The sequence below is a fragment of the Chelonoidis abingdonii genome, chromosome 7 (genome assembly GCF_003597395.2).
Source record: "Chelonoidis abingdonii isolate Lonesome George chromosome 7, CheloAbing_2.0, whole genome shotgun sequence".
NCBI classification, from domain to species: Eukaryota; Metazoa; Chordata; order Testudines; family Testudinidae; genus Chelonoidis; species Chelonoidis abingdonii.
In genome coordinates this window covers 63853491-63877169 of record NC_133775.1, presented here as the reverse complement: position 1 = coordinate 63877169, position 23679 = coordinate 63853491, and the positions used below count along the sequence as shown (strand labels likewise).

General features: G+C 42.1%; 1 protein-coding gene across 7 annotated transcripts; it reads left to right on the top strand.

Moving 5' to 3' along the window:
• The first annotated feature begins 9699 nt into the window (after window positions 1-9699).
• On the top strand, window positions 9700-22375 carry SELE (selectin E). Of its 7 annotated transcripts, XM_032806158.2 has the most exons (15): window positions 9703-9866; window positions 10658-10737; window positions 12650-13036; window positions 13562-13669; window positions 13805-13990; window positions 14359-14544; window positions 15057-15242; window positions 15999-16184; window positions 16692-16877; window positions 16987-17172; window positions 17599-17784; window positions 18750-18869; window positions 20251-20272; window positions 20380-20452; window positions 20842-22375. In XM_032806158.2, the coding sequence occupies exons 2-14, from the start codon at window positions 10701-10703 to the stop codon at window positions 20435-20437; spliced, it is 2034 nt and encodes a 677-aa protein (XP_032662049.1). In that variant the 5' UTR covers window positions 9703-9866; window positions 10658-10700; the 3' UTR covers window positions 20438-20452; window positions 20842-22375. The 7 variants fall into 7 exon arrangements, with proteins under 7 accessions (XP_032662051.1, XP_032662052.1, XP_074924037.1 ...); XM_032806160.2 differs by lacking the exon at window positions 15999-16184 and having other exon boundaries at window positions 9700-9866; XM_075067936.1 differs by lacking the exon at window positions 16692-16877 and having other exon boundaries at window positions 9701-9866.
• Window positions 22376-23679: the final 1304 nt, after the last annotated feature.

Here is a 23679-nt window from a genome sequence, read left to right as displayed (position 1 = left end):
AAAGTCAGCCGCTGACTCCTGACAGTTTCATCCTGGTCTTGAAGGTCGCAAAGTTATCATGATCACAGCTACTTTGGTAAAGAGATGGTCTCATAGGAACTGATACTGCATCCTACTAAGGACCTTCTAGATGAGGTCCAGGACTCTGAATTGGATCTAGAATTATGATCAGTGGAGATAGAGACGCTCCAGTGTGATGGGTCTTCCACCAAAAAAAGTGTTTTCCATGTAGAAATTTTGTCACAGAATTAAGATCCCTTTTGCTACAGAGCAGATGGGGGCTAGCATGTATCCATATTTATGCTGAAATGCAATATTTTATTTTAAAAGGTGTTAATAAGCCCCTGTCATTTTGCCAAGTGCAATTTCCTCTGCTTCTTTGTTCAGCCTAGTGTGGCTGCCTAAAGGACTCCAAAGTCTCCAATAAGCATGATCCCTGACCTCAGATTGGGTGTTGGAGTGTCTATTATTATCTGTTTGGAGCAGACAGACTATTATCTGAGTCATACAAGGTATCACGAGAAGAGAATTCTGGACACTAGAAAGGGAGATAAACTATTTCATGCATCTGGTGCCTTGATCCAGACAGATTGGAGACCGTCTTGCACAACCAGAAAAATTCCCTTTCTCTGTGGAATTGTATTATTCATCTCCTTGCTTTTCCCCAGTTACTGCAAAGTGGGATGAGACATTGAGTGTTTCATGCAACACCTCCCTCTCTGTTTCAGTAAAGATCTTAGTGAAAACTGCCAGCATCAGTTTTCCATTTTTTTTCTTTTAAAAACAAAAGGAATACTTCAAAGGAATAATGTTAAAGGTTAAGCTGAAATCCACCAAACAGGAAACATCTTCAGGCTGCTGCCACTACGCCTTCCTTTCCCCCTGCTTGCACAATAACTCTTGGGAATTCCTTCTAAACGAGGACATGGACAGTCAAGACTCCAAGTCTGAGCCTTGCTCCGTGCAGGGAAGGGTGGGGGGCATCAGGAAGCTGGTGGCTCCCTGATTCTGTGCTGGTCCAGCCCCTGGTAGAGGACTGGTTTAACAGAACTCTGCTCTACCCAATATCTGTTCTTCCATGGTATGCCCCCGCAGCCAGGTTGGGGGTAGCTGGTGCAACAGTAGCTTCAGCCAGGTTTATGCCATCAGATAATTCCCTTCCAGTGGGGGAATTCACTGCCAGACATTTACATCCAAAATGTGGCCATTTTGTGCGGTTTGAATAGTGCAAATGTAATTCCGACAGACCGTGGTTGTCGGTGGGTGGGATCGAACTGTGGACCTTTGCAATTTAATGTATGAGTCTGTACTGCATGAGCTAAAAGCTACAAGCTGCTTAGCTAAAGCTATAGCAGACTCATTAATCTCTAGAGAGGGACAGGGCAACACATCAAGCAGGCATGGGTTACACAAAGAGGGCACATTGTGCTGGCCCAGATATGTGCAATGAATGATTTTTAAGGTAATGTAATTTTATTTCTGTCTTAAGTTAACATATGGTTCTGTGAATGGTCATGTGGTTTATGTTGCACTGGGTCTGCAAGAGGCTCTCGGAGCTGCTGGATGAAGCATGTAGAGCAGATGGTGAAATCTGCCATCACTGCCAAATGAAGGAAGCAAGTCATGAAGAAGGGGGATATGGCCATGCAACCCAAAATAAGTACAGACCTGGGTAGGGGACATTGACAGAGATTCAAACGAGCCACAGACTGGACCAGCCTCCAGTGCCTTGCACCTTGTCTAAACATTGACACCAGTGCAAAGTGTGTGAAGAGCTGGTGTAAAACAAACCTAGAGTGGAAGAGAAGGATTTCACACCACCTTCCTCTGAGTACAAATGGCTATACAATGCAGAGGAGAATCAGGCCCTCCCAGTGTAGTGGCTACATTGCACAGGGACCTTTCATAACTAAACACCCCATGTGTCAGTTCACAATAAGGAGTGATTTTGAATCAGGCTTTAACACCCCTGCTGACCAGTTTGGGACAGGTCAACTTTGTACAATTCAGTTCTCTGGCCAGCTTAGCAAATAAGTCTAGAGGTTTGAAATAAGATGTAAAAGCAGCAGAGAATCCTGTGGCACCTTATAGACTAACAGACGTTTTGGATCATGAGCTTTCGTGGGTGAATACCCACTTTGTCAGATGAATGTAGTGGAAATTTCCAGGGGCAGGTATATAATGATGTGGCTTGCCCGTAGCTGCGGGATGTCTAGCAGCAGCTAGAGAAACGAGATTAGTTCAATCAGGGAGGATGAGCCCTGTTCTAGCACTGAGGTGTGAAAACCAAGGGAGGAAGAACTGTTTCTGTAGCTGGCAAGCTATTCACAGTCTTTGTTCAACCTGAGCTGATGGTGTCAAATTTGCAGATGAATTGAAGCTCAGCAGTTTCTCTTTGAAGTCTGGTCCTGAAGTTTTTTGCTGCAGGATGGCCACCTTAAGGTCTGCTATAGTGGTGGCCAGGGAGGTTGAAGTGCTCTTCCTACAGGTTTTTGTATATTGCCATCCTAATATCTGATTTGGGTCCATTTATCCTTTTCCGTAAGAGACTGCCCAGTTTGGCCGATGTACATAGCAGAGGGAATTGCTGGCATATGATGGCGTATATTACATTGGTGGACGTGCAGGTGAATGAACCGTGATGGTGTGGCTGATCTGGTTAGGTCCTGTGATGGGTGGCCGGTGAGATATGTGGCAGATTGGCATGCGGGGTCTGTTGCATGGATTGGTTCCTGAGCTAGAGCACTATGTGCGGTGTGCAGTTGCTGGTGAGAATCGTTTCAGGTTGGCAGGTTGTCTGTGGGCAAGGATTGGTCTGCCACCCAAGGCCTGTTGAAAGTGTGGGATCATTGTGCAGGATGGGTTGTAGACCCCTGATGATGTGGTGGAGGGGTTTTAGCTGGGGCGTATGTGATGGCCAGTGGAGTCCTGTGGTTTCTTTCTTGGGACCTGATCAGCATCCTATACAGCAAACAGAAAACATCAAAAAAGAGCTCTCCAACCTGGAGACTTCATTAATAACCAAACTTCCATAAAAAGGACTTCCTAAAATAAGACAGGAGATCTAACATTACTCACTTCACCTCTCTACAAGGGAAAAAGGACTGTAAGCTGTCTAACTCCTACCTGACACATGGGGCCACACTGGGTACCTCTAACCCACCAGCAATATTGTCAATCTATCCAACTACACACCTCAGCCCAGAAGAAAAGTCTGTCCTAGCTCGGGGACTCTCTTTCTGCCCTGCCACCCCCACCAACATATACAGTTCTGTGCGATCTGGAAGCCTACTTTTGCCGTCTCCGACTCAAAGAATACTTCCAGGACAAACACTGACAGTGCACTGATACACAGGTACCTCCCACCAAAAGCACAAGAAGAACTCCACATGGACTCCTCTGAGGGCGAAATGAAGTCTGGACCTATATATTGAATGCTTCTGCGACGACACAGGCAGAGATCTTGAAAAACAACATCGCTTGCCTCATAATCTAAGTTGTGCAGAACGCAATGCCATCCACAGCCTCAGAAACCACCCTAAATATTCATAAAAGAGGTGATAAAGGAGGTCGTGTGTCATCATGAACAGGTCTGACTACCAAAAGGAGGCTGCCAGACAACTCTCGAAACCAAATTTCTACAGGCCACTCTCAGATCCACTGAGGAATACACTAAGAACTGCAACTCCCTAACTAACACTGGAACAATCAACATACCCTTAGAGCCCCGACCAGGCTTATTCTATCTACACCCAAGATCACAACCCGGAAATCGGTGGACGCCCCATACATCTCGGGCAATTGGCACCTCATGAAGGACTGTCTGGAATGTGGACTCTTACTCAGACCCTATGCCACCAGCACTCCCAGCTATCTCCGTGACACCACTAGATTTCCTGAGGAAACTACAATGCATTGGTCACCTCCAGAAAACACCACCTAGCCACCATGGATGTAGAGGCCTCTACACAAACATCCCACACAAGATGGAATACAGCTGTCAGGAACAGTATCCCTATGATCCACGGCACAACTGGCTGCTGAGCTCTGTGCCTTTATATCTCACACACTACTATTTCAATTTGATGACAATATATATCTCCAGACAGTGGCACTGCTATGGCACCCGCATGGCCCACATAAGCCAATATTTTATGGCTGACTCTGGAACAACGCTTTCTCAGCGCTCGACCTCACGCCCCTTCTACGTACGCTACATTGATGACATCTTCATCATCTGGACCCATGGGAAGGAGACTCTGGAAAAATTCACCACGATTTCAACAACTTCCACCCCACCATCAACCTCAGCCTGGACCAATCTAAAACGGGAGGTCCACTTTCGAGACACCACGGTGCAAATAAGTGATGGTCACATTAACACCACCCTATATCAAAACCTACGCGACTATGCTACCTTCATGCCTCCAGCTTCCATCCCGGGCACATCACACGATCCATTGTCTACAGCCAAGCATTGAGGTAAAACCACATCTGCTCTAACCCCTCAGACAGAGACCAACACCTACAAAATCTCCACCAAGCATTCTCAAAACTACAATACCCCACGAGGAAATACGGGAACAGATCAACAGAGCCAGACGTGTACCCAAAGCCTCCTACTGCAAACAAACGCAAGAAAAGAACCAACAGGACTCCACTGGCCATCACATACAGCCCCCAGCTAAACCCCTCCAACGCATATCAGGATCTACAACCCATCCTGGATCAATGATCCACACACTTTCACAGCCTTGGTGAACAGACCAATCCTTTCCACAGACAACCTGCCAACTGACAAACGTATTCTCACCAGCAACTGCACAACCACAACCATCAGTAGCTCTAGCTCAGGAACCAATCCATGCAAAAACTCCGAATTGCCAACTCTGCCCATATATCTACACCGGCAACACCATCAACAGGACTAACCCGAAGAAAAATCAGCCAACACCATCACCGGTTTCATTCACCTGCACGTCCACGACAATGTATATACACCATCATATGCCAGCAATGCCCTCTGCTATGTACAATCGGCCAAACTGGACAGTCTCTACGGAAAAGGATAATGACCAAAACAACTTAGGAATGGTCAATATACAAAAACCTTAGAAGCACTTTCAACCTCCCGCCACGCTAAGCAGACCTTAAGGTGGCCATCCTGCAAGCAAAAAAACTTCAGAGACCAGACTTAAGAGAAATGCTGAGCTTCTTCATCTGCAAATTTGACACCATCAGCTCAGGGTTGGAACAAAGACTGTGAAAGGCTTGCTGTAATAGCTCCTACTCAGATTGAACCTTAGCGTTCATAACTGAGAAGCTAGGCATGAACCTCTAAGCTTAAATACCAGCTTAGATTGATACGCTGCCACCACCAAAGATTCAAGGGCTTGGCTCCCTCTCTGTCTCACCAAACCTTCTCCGGGGAGACCCAAGACTCAGAAGCCAAGAGCTTACCCACAAAGGAAATAAACTCCCTCACCCTTGTCTTCTACTTTACTTCCTCCTCAGCTTCCCCTCACGTGGGTTACCTGGAAGATTATGTACTTAAACTCCTTGGAATTACAAAAACAGAGAGGGCAATTTACCTTCCCCTCCTTCTTCCCCTGAGGCTGCACAGATCACCTCCGTAAATCTAACACAAAGAGAATTCCTTCTGTTCCTTAGCCCACGCCAGAGGAAACTCAAAACAGGTCTTAAAAGAAGCTTTATATAAAAAGAAAAGAAAAAACAATAAACATAGATCATGTATGCAAGTTGACAATACAGGGTCAATTCCTTAAAGAAAAAATGAAATAAACAACCTTATTCAAAAAGAAATACAATTTAAACATTCCAGCAACTAACACAATGTAATACAAAAAAAAAACAATAAAGCCTATTGTTCTTAATACCTGTACTTACAACTAGGAAACAGAAATTAGAAGCTTGAAGATAGAAAATCTCTGATAGCCAAGAGACAGACAAAAGACACAAGACCCAAACATTCCCTCTGAGTTTTAAAACATCCGGTGTCCTGATTGGTCGCGCGGTCAGGTGTTTGTCCCTGTTGTTAACCCTTTAACAGTAAAGAAACATAACCTTAGCCTATGCTGTTTAGACACTGTGCAACTACAGAACCATTTTCTCCTCCTTGGTTTTCAACACGTCAGCCGCTAGAACAGGGCCTCACATCCCTGATTGAACTAACCTCGTTATCTCTAGCTTGCTTGCTAGCATATATATACCTGCCCCTGGAAATTTCCACTACATTCATCTGACGAAGTGGGTATTCACCCACTAAAGCTCATGATCCATAACGTCTGTTAGTCTATAAGGTGCCACAGGATTCTCTGCTACTTTTACAGATTCAGACTAACACGGCTACCCCTCTGATACTTGAAATAAGATGCTGATCCACCTCCAACTAGGGGTTTATAGTACATTTATAGTCCTCACAAATTACACTTCCAGTATTTTTGGAATACATACAACTGGTGCCGCCTGTTGTTGACCTCTGGGGACAAAATATCTTCCTTGTTTTTGCAGTTCTTCTAGCTACCTTTCTATTGGTTTCATGAAGCATGAGGCCTATGACAAGCCTTTAGATACTGAGCGTATGTCTGCGCTGCAATGAAAGCCCAGGGTTTGAACTCAGGCTCAACTCTTCTGTCTATACACAAATCATGCTAACCCAGGGATGAGTCCCAGGACACTATGAGGACCTGAGTCAAGCCGGGACCCAGGGTTCAAGCCTTATTGATTTGCTGTATAGATGAAGGAGGAGTCCACTTAAAGTTTTCCTGAGTCCCACTGGTTGACTTCCTTTGTCCTCTGGATGGTCAAGTTTTCCCAAACTCCACCATGAACAAAGGCTAGTGGCCACATTTTAGGAGGGCACTAGGAAGCCGGGATATGGGTGGTTGAACTGAGGCCCACATAATATAGTGTGAATGCTGGAGATCCAGGTTGGGAACTAGGGATCAACAATTCCTAACCTGGTATTACAAATTAGTGTAGGGGCTCAAGTCCTAGGTTAACAAACCCAAGGTCTGCTAACTTGAGTTCTACTAACTCTGGGTTTACCCTGCAGCGTAGACAGACCCTGAGTCTACATGGAGCTTTATAATCACAGCTTTTCCTAGCCTCATGAGTATATTAAATACAAATTTGTATTTTTCCATAATTTCCCCCACTAGATCCAACAAGTTGTGCATGGAACAGCAGGCAAGTTAAAACGTGTACAGCCGATTTTTGCCAGTCACCGAAGACCCATTTTCTTCATTGATTAGTAACTGTAATAGTAAGCAGTCGCCTTTGTAATGGGCGCTGATGAGATGCAGGTACCCCAGTTCTTTTAATTCCCCTGATTACATCTTTTCAAAACTTCATTGGTTTTTACATTGAGGAATTTTTGCCTGTACCGGTTTTCAGAAATCACAGGTAACACATCTTCCCTATCAATTTCCTTTCAAGTCCTATATGTTCTGAACTACATGCAAATCTGAGAACTGGTATAATTGCCTCTGCATGGGGCGGCACAATTTCTGAGGACTCATCTGCACAAAATAGGGACGAGTTAGAAGTGATTTGATGGAAAGGCTAATAATAATCCACTGTGAGCCATACACAGAAAAAAATGACCGGGGTTACGAAAAGAGGCAGTTTATTCAGCCAAAGCAAACAGCCTGATAGGGGTTTTTGTATGCCACAGGGATATTTTTCCTGCCAAAGCTGCAGACAAGTGGTCTGGCCTACCACTCTGCAGGAAAGATATTTTAAACTAATAAGTCTACACCTTCCTCGATTTCCCCCCGACCAACCCCCACTTGTAAATCCACCAACAATAGTGTTGTTTTAATAAAATTTTCCACTAGGCAGCTTCACGGCTTCTAGCACAAAAGAGGAGGTTTGAGTATATGGACCTGCCAAGTAGGAAGCTCATAAAAAATGTTAGAAAAAAAATATAAATGATTTTTAAAATTTTCGACTTCAAAGAGTATTGAAACTCTTCTCACTGTGTCTGTGTCTTTGTATACATAGTAATAAATGATCAGGAAGGTCATACTTAAACTCATCATTCTTATTAATTTGTATTATAATACCACTTAGAGATCCCAGATGAGCTCGGAACTTCATTACGCTAGGAACTATACACATACAGTGAGAGAGAGTTCCTGGCCTGAATAGCTTACAATTTGAATAGACAAGGCAGAGAAAGGCTGGGAGAAAGGAAGGATGATTATTCCAATTTATAGATGGGGAACTGGGGCACAGACCCTGATCCAACACTAATAGAGATCAATGAGAAGATTCCCATTGAGTTCAATGGAACTGATCAAGACCTAAGTGACTTGACCAAAGTTACACAGGAAGTCGATAGCAGGGCCAGAAACTGAACTCAGATGTCCTGAGTCCTAGCCCAGTGCCTTGTAATTCTTGTGGAAAGCTCTGATTGTTAAGTGCACATTGTGTACAAGAAATATCTTGTCACCCAATAATTTTGCCTTGGTCATTGAAAGAATTAGATGAGGACCGGGATCAGCATAGTCAATATTCTCTGTTGGATCTTTTCTCTGATTGAGCATTGTGGCCAGTTATTGAATCATGGCTATTTCTTAAACATTTCACTGATTCTGCTGTAGCGCAAGGCTATCTATCTATCTATCTATCTATCTATTTCCAATGCATTTACCACCATGACACCCAAGGCTGGGATTTTATAAGGTTCTTAACAAGTTAGATGGCCAGCTCTCATTGCTGTTTCAAGGGCACATTTTACAAGAAGTATTGCTCACAAAGTAATTAATGGATTAACTTGTCAATCCTTGGAAAATTCATTCTGTACTCAAAGAGTAACCGGAGTATGTTTGAGGAGGACACACTGCACTATTCATCCATCACAAAGAATTTGTCATCCTCCTATTTTAATTGCAAAATTCATCTCAGCTTTAACTTTAGAATTGTTAAGATATCCTCATAAGGAACATCTCTTTAATATATTTACAATGCATGACTCCCAGGAGAGTGTGAGGATGATGTGGGTGAAATGCTGAGTAAATTTCTGTATATTTCAGAAATATAATCATTGGCTAAGATTTTCCAAGTTTCCTAGGAAATTTAGACACATAATTCCCATTGAAATTAATAAGAGTTTTGCATCTAAATCCACTAGCTGGCTTTGAATACCTCCCCCATTCACGTTAAAAGCATCTAGAAATGTAATAGAGATGGAGGATGGTTTTTTAGTGAAGTGCCACTTCCATCTATTTTGGTTCTCATTCCATGCCCATCACCATGATATCTGAGCATCTAGGGGAGTCAGTAAATGATATATTTCTTTCTTACATTTCTGGAAGACACAGCACAACTTTATTACTGTATGGAAGGTGGATGTGGGGGGAACAACGTAAAGCTCACTATAGTCAAACAAAACAAGCGCAGCCATGAAAACAGAAAAGCTGTGAGGAATCAGTTCACCCACATTCTAAGATTAATGGAGTGTGAATTTTTATTTTCTCTTGAAATCCTGGAATTGTGCATTAATCTGAATTAAAATCTATGGTGTTGGTTTGTGTCTGGGACAGGAAGGCATAAGGGTGTGTATTTGTGAGTTTTGGCATCATGGATATACTTTTTCCTGGGGAATTTTTCATTTTCTTACTAGTAGATATCCTCTTAGCTACGTCACTGGAATTTCTAGGAAGTAGGAGCTGATAGAATAAAAAGGCTGTGAGCTGAACGCAAAGGGTACACACTGACTGGCAGCTCTCTACTGAGCCTTAGCATAAGAACCACTACAGTGACTTAGCAAAGGAAAACAGTCACTGAAGACACATCTTTACCAGGCTGCTACTTAGCACCAGGCATCATAGCCACAATCTGTAAGTATAATAGCCTTTCAAGTAATTTTGTTATATTTCGTATCCATGCTTGGCAGAATTCAATTTTTATTTTTGTATAATTTTGAAGAATAAAAAGTTTAATTTATTTTTAAGCATTTTTAAGATTTTTTTATTGATTTAAATTTTCATACTTGTGCAAAATTGTGTCTTTTAAGCATTTTTTTTCAATTTTTATCAATTTAAATTTTTACAGTTGTGGGAAATTATGAGGTGTCAGAAAGTGTGTGTGTGTGTCTGTGTGGGTTGGACAATAATTATTTCATGACAGTAGACACTGAGATTCAAAAAGTTAAAGCTTTATAACAGTTAAAACACAAACTGTCAATATCTTGTGTCACAATATACAAAATAAAGATCCTTAAATCAAACTCTAAAAAGTTCTCAAGCAGCATTTTTCTTACTTGAAATCAAGGTTTATCGACTTTTACTGATAAAAATCAAATCCTTCCAAAGGTATTCATATATGAGCTGAGCTCATTCTCAGTGATCTCAGCTCAGAGCTGTCAGATTCAGTCAGATCTGAAGTAACGCTACACAAATGTCCTGTGCAAGTTACTTTAATTTCCAGTCTGCCTCACCATTAAGATCTGCTTTAGACAATACACTAGCCCAGTGAAGAGACTTGCTGTTTAACCCCATAAAGTCATTTGTGAAATAGCATATAGGAAGGATGCTATAGACAATAACGTCGTATGATATTATTGTATTGCAATAAGTTAATGTCAGCGCTTAAACCATGTGCTGTAATCCTGCATGTTTGTTTTTTGCAGCCATTTCTTCAAAGAGCAAAGTGAAGCGAAGTTCCCCGGAAACATGATTGGCCTGTGGTTCCTCTCTGTTCTCACTTACGGTAAGTGAGTGTGTATCTGAGGCCAGGTCTACACTGCGACTTTAAATCGGTTTAATGGCCGATATACCGATTTAACGCTGTATCCGTTCACACGACGTCGTCATTAATATCGAGTTAAACGGCTCCTTAAATCGATTCGAACTCCTCCCAACGAGAGGCAGTAGCGTCTAAATTCGAAGAGTAGATAACTCGGATTAGGGTTCTGTGGACGGAAATCGAGTTATTGGCCTCCGGGCGCATCCAGAGGCGCCACGCGAACCGCTCTGGACAGCAATCTGAACTCGGATGCGCAGCGGGCATGGTATAACGGAAAAGCCCCGCGAACTTTTTGAAATTACATTTCCTGCTTGCCCCAGCGTGGAGCTCTGATCAGCACGGCTGGCGGATGCAGTTGAAATCGAAAAAGAGCGTCCAGCATAACGTAGGGAGATATAGGTCTATCGCTGCTATGGGAGACAAATTGTTGTATCCAGCTCCGTTACAGAAACACGAATGCCAAAGCGTATGAATAAAAAACTGCCAGGATACACAGCGCTTGTGGACAAGCGTAACGGGAAGACCAGAGACTCAAATGGACGCTCGATGAAGGGAGGGAGGGTGTACTGAGGACTCCAGCCTTCCACAGTCCTACAGCAGCTCTCTGAAATTATGTATGGCTTTGCCTATCTTGGCTGAGTGCCCATTGTCTGTAGGTTCAAACACAGTGTTGGCGTTGGTTTCAGGGAACAGCGCCCAGTTTATTTTCCCCCCACCACACGTGAAAAAAAAACGGAAAGATTGCTGTCATGGCCGTTTGCTCAGTGCACTCCGCGAAAAAGCGCAAAGGGTTGTCTGCTGCCTTCACAAAGGGAGGGGTGAGGCTGTACCCAGCACCACCCGGGGCAGTGTTTTCTGCCCCATCAGGCACTGTGCTCTCAACACGGAAGTGGGAACTATGGGATAGCTGAGGAACAGCTACCCACAGTGCATCGCTCCTGAAATCGATGGTAGCTTTGGACCATGGACGCAAACAATCAATTTCAGGATCCCACTGTGGACGCGCTAAACCTATTTTATTAGATCTGTTTTGTAATATCGGTTTAAGCTAATTCGAAATAATCGTGCAGTGTAGACGTACCCTGAGTGGAAAACAAGTTAGACTGGAAGTAACAGCACTGCTGTTTTCTCGCAGCTTCCTTCTGAAGTAAATGGGGGGCAGTAGCTGAGTTAAGTTTTAGGGCACATTTGCCCAGAAAGCATTAGATACCATGGCATGCTTCTTCTCTCAACTGCCAAAGCCAAAGTGGCCCCTATGTGGGGTTGTGCAGCATACCCACCCAGTGTGGGCAATGACTGCACACATCCTCGACAAGCTGGAGACACTACATTTGATATTGACATATCTGATTGGGAGTCTATTGTAACTTTGTATAAAGCAAATGCAGCCATACCTATACAGGCTCAAATACCTGCACATATACAATATCCACTGAGATCTAGATATATTCTTCTTTAGAAAAAAGCAATCAGGTCTATGTTGCTGTAGAAGTTATATCCAAAACGTAGCGTGCAGGTGGGATCCCTAATTCAAAAGCATTATTTCTGTTAGCTCTTGGAAGAGCATTTTGACACTGACATCTTGTACGTTTGGACTACATTTCCATGCTGTTTTCATTCCTCTCTCTTTCTCTCTCTCTCTCCGTAACATTCTGGGATTTTTTTTGTATTTTTAAATATCTCTGTGCTATATACTGCAGTTCTAGCTGCTGAAGCTCTTTTTCTGATCAGTTCTCTCAAAGAGATAGATTCTAATTCTTCCTGGAAATACTCTTCGTAAAGCAGAATAATATAAAGGGGAAAAAAATGGCGTTTGATAAAAAAACAGGAAGTACAGGTAAAAGGATACCAACTTCTCTGCATCTTCTCTTTCTAGGATTTATGGTGCTTGAGGAGGGCTATTGCTGGACATACCACTATTCAGAAAAAAATATGACTTATTATCTTGCGGAGGAATGGTGTATGAAACACTATACAAATATGGTTGCCATTCAGAATAAGGAGGAAATTGTCTATCTGAATGCATTTTTACCCTTCAATCCAAGTTATTACTGGATTGGAATCAGAAAGATTGATAATGAGTGGACCTGGGTTGGAACAAGAAAACGGCTGACTGAAGAGGCTAAAAACTGGGCTAAGGGTGAACCAAACAACAAAAAGAATAATGAGGACTGTGTTGAAATCTACATCAAAAGAGAGAAGGATCCAGGCAAATGGAATGATGAAAGATGCAGCAAACAGAAGGTTGCCTTGTGCTATGCAGGTACAGAATGCAATCAATCCCAAAGAGCCTATATGAGAATAAGAACATGGATGTTTATTAGCTAACCCAGATATATTATATAATATATATATAAATAATATATATATATATATTATATAATATAAAATTGTTACTATAGGCTTAACTTTAAGCATGTGAGTGGTCCACTGAGGGCTATTCGCTTGCTTAAAACGAATAATGCAGAACTTAGAGCCTTTATTAAATCATGTAAAAGTCTATTGTTCTTTTTGTGATTTAACTTTTGATATTAGTTGAGTCATTTTCCAGCCACAGCAATACTTTTGTGAGTTGTTAGGTTCAATTGTCTTCGTTTCTGAAATGCTGTGATGCAAAACCAATGTAATTTCAAATGGCATAACCTTCACTCTCTGTTTACTTTGCAAAGTATTTATTATTCAGAGTGTTTTTTCTCCTGGATAAGTAAAGCACTGCAATGGCTCTAAACAGATTAACTAGTAAAGGGGTAGATTGTTTGTTTTATAACCATGCTGAATTTCCTTCTAGCTTCCTGTAACCAGTCTTCCTGCAGTGGCCATGGTGAATGCGTGGAGACCATTAACAATCATACCTGCCTCTGTGATGCTGGATTCTATGGGCCTGAATGCCAGCATGGTAAGATTATCTCTTAATGCCTTTCAAACAGGGACATGTGCATATCAGCTAGTTTTCAGTAGGTCTAGCTAGTCTGATTTCATTTGCTGCTGAGAAAGTGGTACTGACTGTAGGCCTGCTTGTGTCACTTTGTAGTTGTGACTTGCGACCAATTAAAAGAACCCGATCAAGGGACACTGGAGTGCAGCCATCCACTGCAGAACTACAGCTACAACTCATCCTGTGAGGTTCAGTGTGCAGAAGGCTATGAATCAACTGGGTTTGAACCAGTTTGGTGTACCTCTTCCGGAGACTGGTCTGCACCCACTCCAGCATGTAGAGGTAAATTCTCAGGGAACTGTTGGCCAGATCTCAACTGGCATAAATCCTTATAGTGCTGTTGACTTCAATTCAGCTTTGCCCCTTTACAGCAATGGAGGCTTTGGCCCACTATTTTAAAATTAAATTCTTAAAGGGAATTGGGTTTCAGGTTGACAGATCTGGAGCCTACAGGCCTCTCTTTGTCCCAGAAGAAGTATAGTCCAGCTCTACACTGTCTCTGCTCCTGTCACTTTCTTAACCTGCAGGGAGATAGCTTCGCTCTCCAAAGCCCAGCTCCCGCCAATGTATATTCTGTTATCATGCAGAAGAAAAGTTTTTCTCTTAGTTTGCTCCAAACTAAGCTCCCTGCTATTCCATGTGATTTGCAGTTGTGCAATGTGATGGCTTAAGGGCTCCAGCTCATGGCTCCCTGACGTGTTCTCCTGCCTCTGGCAACTTTCTGTGGAATTCAACCTGTGAGTTTGCCTGTGAAGAAGGGTTCGTGTTGAAGGGATCAGACAGGCTGCAGTGTGGTGCTTCTGGAAAGTGGAATGGACAGCAGCCGGAATGTGAAGGTACTTAAGATTAAGCAATTCCTATCAAGTACTTCGAGTGCAGAAGCTTTGCAAATCCAATCAGCTAGATACAGTGATAATATAAGCTCTTGATTTTCACATAGCACCTTTTTTCAGAAAGGCTGAACTCTAAGGGGCATGAGAAAAAGATCACTGAAAGATCATTTGTTTCAGATCTGAAATGCAGATTGATTTGGTGTGGCGTCTGATGCACACCTGTCAGTCCCAGAAATGGGACATAGTTTAGAAACTTTTTTAGAGACACTTTATACATCTTACAAGAATATATTTGTATTTTGGATATATGTTATGAAATACTGAGACATCCCGAAATCCCATGTCCAGTCCCCTGAGACACCCAGGTCCCACTGCTCCGAGTCACTTTCTTAGCCTGCACGGAGATAGCTTCCCTTATGCCCAGCTCCCGTCAATGTATATCCTGTTACCACACAGGAAGTTTTTCTCTTAGTTTGCTCCAAACTAAGCTCCCTGCTATTCCATGTGATTTGCAGTTGTGCAGTGTGATGGCTTAAAGGCTCCGGCTCATGGCTCCATGACGTGCTCTCCGGCCTCTGGGAACTTTCTGTGGAATTCCACCTGTGAGTTTGCCTGTGAAGAAGGGTTTGTGTTGAGGGGATCAGACAAGCTGCAGTGCAGTGCTTCTGGAGAGTGGGATGGACAGCAGCCAGAATGCGAAGGTACCTTTCTTTATCACTGCCCTTCCCAGTACGCAGGGCTCTCACTGCTTGTGTAGAGTGCTCCTGAGGTGTCCAAACTAACCACTGATGTGTTCTCTGTGTGTCTCAAAGTGTTTTCCAAAGGAAGTCAGTATCATTGTCCCCATTTTACAGATGTGGAAAATGAGGCACAGACAGGGGAAGTGGTGCTTGTGAGCAGCAGACTTCCAAGAAGCATAATTGCATACCGCGAATGTTGTGTTTAAGATTAAGCAATTCCTATCAAATGCTTTGATAGCAGAAGCTTTGCAAATCCAATCAGCTATATACAGGGATAATATAAGCTCTTGATTTTCACGTAGCAGCTTTTTTCAGAAAGGCTGAACTCTAAGGTGCTTGAGAGAAAAATCACTGAAAGATCATTTGTTTCAGATCTGAAATGCAGATTGATTTGGAGTGGGGTCTGATGCACATCTGTCGGTACCAGAAATGGGGCATAGATTAGAATCTTTTTTAGAAACACTTTATACATCTTACAAGAATATATTTGTATTTTGGTTACATGTTATGAAATATGGAGACATCCCCAAATCTCATGTCCAGTCCCATGAGACACTCAGATACCACTGCTCCTATTCATTTTCTTAGCCTGCAGGGAGATAGTTTCACTCTCTAACACCTAGGTCCCGCCAATGTATATTTGTTACCACGCAGAAGAAAAGTTTTTCCCTTAGTTTGCTCCAGACTAAGCTCCCTGCTATTCCATGTGATTTACAGTTGTGCAGTGTGATGGCTTAAAGGCTCCTGCTCATGGCTCCGTGACGTGCTCTCCGGTCTCTGGGAACTTTCTGTGGAATTCAACCTGTGAGTTTGCCTGTGAAGAAGGGTTTGTGTTGAAGGGATCAGACAGGCTGCAGTGTGGTGCTTCTGGAAAGTGGAATGGACAGCAGCCGGAATGTGAAGGTACTTAAGATTAAGCAATTCCTATCAAGTGCTTCGAGTGCAGAAGCTTTGCAAATCCGATCAGCTATATACAAGGATAATATAAGCTCTTGATTTTCACATAGCACTTTTTTTCAGAAAGGCTGAACTCTAAGGTGCTTGAGAGGAAGATCACTGAAAGATCATTTGTTTCAGATCTGAAATGCAGATTGATTTGGAGTGGGGTCTGATGCACACCTGTCAGTACCAGAAATGGGACATAGTTTAGAACCCTTTTTAGAGACACTTTATACATCTTACAAGAATATATTTGTATTTTGGTTAAATGTTATGAAATACTGAGATATCCCAAAATCCCATGTCCAGTCCCCTGAGACACCCAGGTCCAACTGCTCCGAGTCATTTTCTTAGCCTGCAGGGAGATAGCTTCCCTCTCTAATGCCCAGCTCCCGTCAATGTGTATCCTGTTACCATGCAGAAGAAAAGTTGCTCCAAACTAAGCTCCCTGCTATTCCATGTGATTTACAGTTGTGCAGTGTGATGGCTTAAAGGCTCCGGCTCATGGCTCCGTGACGTGTTCTCCAGCCTCTGGGAACTTACTGTGGAATTCCACCTGTGAGTTTGCCTGTGAAGAAGGGTTTGTGTTGAGGGGATCAGACAGGCTGCAGTGCGGCGCTTCTGGAGAGTGGGATGGACAGCAGGCAGAATGCGAAGGTACCTTTCTTTATCACTTCCCTTCCAAGTACACAGGGCTCTCACTGCTTGTGTAGAGTGCTCCTGTGGCGTCCAAACTAACCACTGATGTGCTCTCTGTGTGTCTCAGCTGTGACGTGTGAAGCAGTGACCAGGCCTGAAAATGGCTTTGTGGAGTGTACTGCCCGTCATCCAGAATTCACCCACAACTCAGCCTGTGAGTTCCATTGTGAGGAGGGCTACAGATTAAGTGGATCACCCACGATTCAGTGCACAGCGCAGGGAGAATGGTCAGAGCCCTTCCCAAAGTGTGAAGGTAGGTCTTTGTCCTTTCAAAATAATCAAGTGAGGCTGAGGAGCCTAGGTATCTGTTACAAACATGACACCTTGAACCCTGTGTATTGAAGAGTAAGGCCAGCTCGTGAGCTGGTGCAAATTGATGTAGCTCCATTGAAATCAACGGAACTACACCGGTTTGCATGAGCTGAGGATCTGATCTAAAGTGATTCCCACTGAAGTCTTAAAGTGCAGAACATTTAGCTTGATACAGTAGTACTACCAGCTCTTTACTTTGCTGAAGTCTAATATATTTTAGCAAAAACCCACTGCAAGGTCATTCATCCCAGAAACAAAATACAGATGGTGAAATATGGTGCACATTTACTAGCACCAATAGTGGGACCCAGTTTTGGACGCTTCTTAGAGTCTGTGTTAACCATTTGTATGTGTTTTTGTATTTCAGTTGCACAGTGTGAAACCCTGATACTCCCTGAGAAGGGCTCCATGAATTGTTCACACCTTCTTGGGGATTTTGCATACAGCACAGTTTGCGAGTTTAACTGTACAGAGGGATGGTTGCTAAAAGGCTCTAACATACTTCAGTGTGGTGCTGCAGGGAACTGGACTGCAAGTCAGCCGACATGCGAAGGTATTTTATGTGTGTTTTTACTTGTGACTAGGTGCCGAAGAGACCTGGCCTTGTTATTGGATGAGAATCTAGGGAAGGATGGGATGCAATGACTTTTGTCATTTCTAGTGCTGGTCAGATACATATTTTTCCCACTGAAAATATTTGACTTTTTGTTAAAAATCCCCCAAACTCAGAAACTGATGTTTTTGGTTTTCAGCTGAATTTTTTCCTGTCTCTGAGTTTTTGGCTTTCTATCAAAAAATTGAAAATTTTCAAGGAAAGGAAACAATTTCTGTGAAAATTTTCATTGAGGCAAAAACCCAATAGTAAAAAAGAGTATTTAGACTAAATTATTTTTGCCAGCTCTAAATACCTCATAACTTAAATATTTTCAGGCTAGAACCAAATAGATCACTTCTATAAGTGGTTGCAAATTAACCACTTAAAAAATGTTCCACCTTGGCTTAACTCTGCTCTTATCCAAGTCAAAAGGAGTTGTATCACTGATTGGAATAGGAGCAACAATGGGCCACACTGAACACTTTTAAAAATCCCACCTATCATCCCTAAGATACCTTTCCTCACATTGTGTTGTACGTTACTCCTTGAGTAAATTCATTGATTTCAGTGGGACTGCTCAAGGAGTCAGACATTACTCAGTGGGAGTACAGATATCAAAATCTGACCCTAAAGATCCATTCAAAGTAACAAGGGACCCAGCAGAATTGCATCCTCGCTAACCTGCCACCAGTTAGACGGGACTATTTTCAGAATAAAGCTTTCAGCCATTGTTTGGCATATTCAGAGGCTTTCCCTGCCCAGTCCTGCATACAGCAGGTGCCACTACTCAGTGAGAGAAATGTAAGGAAATAAGCAGCTGTCCTGCTGCTTGCAATAGGACTGAATGGAAATGGAACAAGCAGAAAGCACTTCAGAGACCGTGCATTTCTCCTGATCTCATAGGATCTTTCTTGCCTTCTTAGCTCCCCAAGTGCCTGAAGAACTGCTCAGTTACATCTCTGTTGGAATAGCAGCCACTGGAGCCTCACTCCTGTCGACAGCATCATTCCTCGTTTGGCTTGTAAAGCACCTTCGAAGGAAAGGTGAGATACTGTCCAAGGTTCATTTCTTTATTTGCACCCTCTATAGAACTGGTTGGAAAATTTTCAGAAAAAAAAAGTGGAAACTTCAGTGAGAAAATTCCCATCTTTGTTGAAATTTTTCAAATTTCCCTCGAAATATTCCATTTTTAGGTTTTTGACAAACATCTCCCCAAATTCAACAAACAATGAAGAATTTTCATGTTCTTTGAACATTGTTGCAGAAAATAAAATACGTTTTTCGACCAGCTCTAATCATTAGCAGTTATTGCCAGGAGAACTGACCAGGGATCAGCCAGGAGGACATCAACCAGAAATAACACTGGTGCCTCCAACTGCTATTGCTCAGTATGCCAGATAGGCCGTTTGCAGTGTTGTTGTAGCTGTGTTGGTCCCAATATATTAGAGAGACAAGGTGGGTGAAATTATATCTTTTATTGGACTGCCTTGTTTCTAGAGATAGGAATAATGACTGTTATAGAAACAGATATCTATAGAAACAATTATGACTGCAGAGCTGAATAATTCAGAGCAAATAATTTATTTGTCAAATGGATCCTCTCTTTCTTCTCACAAGTAGTGCATAAGCAGTTTATGCCATTTTTGATTGATCTGCACTTTAAAAATTATTTGCTGAGTACTTTTCTGCTCTGTAGTTTGCTCGCAGTTTGTTACAAGCATTTGATATTCAGAACATGAGCAATACTGATTAGTTTTAATTGGACAAATCAGTCACATGCTATCTTTCATTTCCCTGATTATATGAGACACAAAATCAGGTTTCCAATGAAACAACTTATATTTACAAGATGAGAATTTGCTTCCCAGGAATATTCCCTAATAGTCACTTAAGATGCATTTTTTCTGTTAATTTTCTTGACAATCAACGTGTTTGTTAGAATATGAATGGAACATGAACACAAGAGAGATACAAAGGCACCCTAAGAGAATACACTGAGTTAGTTAGGCAAATATATGTGGAGCGTTCATTGAGATACCTGTTTAGTTCTACTAGTAAGTTCTGATTTCTCACAGGGAGCAGAGGGGTTGGTCCTAGAGACCCAGATGTAACAAGTTGCTCTGCTCATAGGTTATAACAGTTTGGGGAACAGCTTCCAGGTCTAAGGCCAGTACGGGTTGGAAGGGTTATGGAAAAGAGGAGAAGAATAGCTCGTCTCGGCCTATAACAGATTTCTGTTGTTAAATCAGTGGGGTAATTCTCCAACAAAACAATGAAATAAATAGCCTGCAAGATGGAGATGGTCATAGAATATCAGGGTTGGAAAGGACCTCAGGAAGTCATCTAGTCCAACCCCCAGCTCAAAGCAGGACTAATCCCTGTCATCTGCAGAATGCTAATGATGATATTTTTTTTCTCTTGCAGCAAAGAAATTTACTCCTGCCAGGTACGTTGTATTTAAAAAAACACATGAGAAGCATTGCAATCATTCTTTACTAACATCACACTGGTGTACAGAACAGTTGTATATAAATTCTTGTCTATATCTTACAGCAGCTGCCAGAGTGTCAATTCAGAGAATACCTTCCAAAGCACTGCTCATCTAATCTAACGTCAAGTGACTCTGGTAAGATACATGAGATATTTACACTCATCATTTAGTTTCCTTTTTAAAACACAAACAAACACAGAACGCATTGCTCTTTAGAATGACCTTTAACTGCTGTGTATTTCCAGCAATAAGATTAACCCCTTACTTACCGTGGGAGACCTAGCATACGTGCCGTGGTGATGAGGCCATAAAAGTACCCAGAGATTGACAGATTAATCGATTGAGTGATGGCCATTCCTACGACTAAAGGATAATTGTGTTAGGTTCTGTGCCCAGCCTTAGGACATAGTAGAAACTCCTTTATATTGTGGCTATGGGCCAGATGCAAAAGAGCTTTGGAATAAGGGAATACAAACATGTGCCTGTATATTCTTGTTTTAAAAAGAAATCTGTTATCTCTGTAGGAATTGAAGCTATTTTCACTGATGCCTCAGAGTTGCTCAGGAAATGGAGCTGTTCAGTCCTCAGCAAGCAGCCAGGTGTTGATGCATCTTGCTGGCAAGATGATTAGCCTTGGATCTTGCTACTAACTACTGAGCTCAGCCATCTGGTTCTGCCACTGAAGAGAAGCAAGCTGCGGGTAAAACCCTAGCTGTTTACCAAGAGACTACATGGGTCCCGTCAACGTACAGCTACAGTGATTGGGAGATCTCTATTCATTCTCTGGATGGGGACAAAATAAGCTGCTGTCTATGGGAGAGGTTGGACTCCTCTAGGGTCAGTCTGTAGGTACCAGGGTGGAGTGAACACTTTACAATATACATGGCTGGAGATCTCTCCCATGGAAACACATGGGTCACAATTTTTAAAGCAAAATAGTTAGAATGGGAAATATCTGTGGAATTTCTTTACAAACCATTGATTTGGTTCGCTGGTAATTGTTGAAGTAAATGTACTGTAACAATATGTCACAGTTAATCAATCTGTTTGTAACACTATGGTCAAGGCGTTTTGCTGCAGTTCCCAGTAAGTTTTTTATATTGTAACTTTAAACCCTTGCTAATGGGAGCTATCAGAGTTAGTAATTATGCCAGGCACCCTGATTCGTGAATGCAGCAAGTAGACCTGAAACAATTTCATCCCCATGGGATTAAGTATTGTAATCTATATAAATATATATTTAGTTTCTTGTGCACTTTCTTCTGCATGTAATTCTATACTGTTTGTAAATGGTAGAACTGCTGTAGGATATCTGCCCTAGAGTTCAGGATCACAGATGTTCTGCAAAAAGTATGTGACATCTACTCTGTTCAGATAAAATAGCCTGTTGTATAACGCAAAAGGTAGTGACTACAGGCCTTCTGTGTACTTATTCCTTTAAATTTATCTGTCATTTAGGGACAGACATGATTAAAGGTCTGTATGTGCATTCATGTGTGTCTGAACATAAGAACATAACATAACACTAGGTAGAAGTAAAATATTGTGTATTAGACCTTTGAGGTCTAATCCTACTCTCATTAACACTGATGGCAAAACTCCTGTGAATTTCAATGATTCAAGAAAAGGCCCTTCATAACTTACCAGTTGTTCTTTGTGACACCTTCATGAATATTGCGTTTGATAACATTGCATACACAATAGTCCAATGAAAAGACCTGAGGTCATATTTTAATGGCTGATGTTTCTGTAAGAAGCAGTTATGTGCGACTGAATATTTGGGGGCAGAGCTTCACCTGATACAAATTGTCACAGTTCAATCAGAGGTACCCTTTTATGGGTTTCATGTCCGTATATTATTTAAATATAAACTGGCAGCATAGGAAGATGTTTATATATAATGAATATAATCTGCTTAGGTTTTATATTATCAGTATGGTTTTGAATAAGTTATGTATTTAATGTATTTATGATTACACGGTTGTGGCTGCTTTTAATCTGATCTGTGCTGTGCTCTATGTGAGGTTGATTAATAAAATGGTTTGAGATTGCTGTTTACATTTTGGAAATGTGTATTATTATTCTTTGTATAAGATATGTGGATGTTGATTCAGTAAAAAGCTCCATTTAAAAAAAAAAGAGTGACACAGGTAAAAGGGCTTGGGGCTGTAGGAAGTTGGCTTGCTCACATTCTTTGTTTTCATTCTTTATATTGGTAAAATGGCTGAGGTCAGAGAGTACCAGAAGATGGCGCTCGATGCCAACCACTGTAGGGCTGCCAAACCACCACGGTATAAACAACCCAGAAAAGTATCCAAGGTGCTGAATTGCAAAGAGAACGGCTCAGGTACATGGTACATAAGACAGGTGCCTGCAGCAGCAATGAGCACTGGAAGAAAGAGAAACATTCTGTTGAACATGGGGCAGGTGGGAGATGACAATAGAAGGAGAAGTAATCAGGCGATATGGGTATATATCAGCTACCAGAATCCAGAATAGACCTGCACACCACATGCATGTCTAGCATCCTGCTCTGCTGGATTTTTAACCATATACAAGGAAAATATGGGGATGGAAAGTCTGGTGAGTATGAGTGCTGTCCTGGCAGTCTATGCAATCACACTAGAGGAGGTCTGCTTGTGCTAAGCAATAAGGAAATACAGTGCCAAGTTGTGGAGTCTATCCACATCACTGGGGTAAAGCTGCTCATTTATTGCCAATGTAGAGTTGCATGCGGAGTCACTGTCAACATCTTTCTCTCAAACGCACGCGCGCACACACACACACACACACACACACACACACAAACACACACACAGCATTTCCTGACCTCCCACAAAATCCACAGATGTTCTGGCTCATTTGCACACAGTCTCATGCAGGCTGACAGTCCTGCCATCACAAACTCAACAGTTCATTGCTTACTTTTTAATGAGGACCAGCAAGCATCCATTTCCATGGTAAGTTATTTTTCATACCTCTCGCACATAGAAATGGATCTGAAATGGTGGCAACAAATGAAACAAATGAATGCAATAATGCTGAATGCAGTTTCAGGCTGCATACACGACGACATCATGCTGTCTAGCAGGGAGGTAAGAGTTCGTCTCTGTGTTTATATGACATGGCCAATCTTACTGAAGCCCATCTACACTGGGAAATCATGCGTTACAACATGACCTTCAGGATTTGTTGTAATGAATACAGAGTGGAACATGATTTAGCCCTGAGTATAGACATATACTGTCATGTTTAACATTGTATCAGCTAGTCATAGTTGACCCTAGGGATAATTACAGACAGCTGACATGATGTTAAACATGACTTTATACTGTGTGTTTAACATCATGTTGACTCCTCAA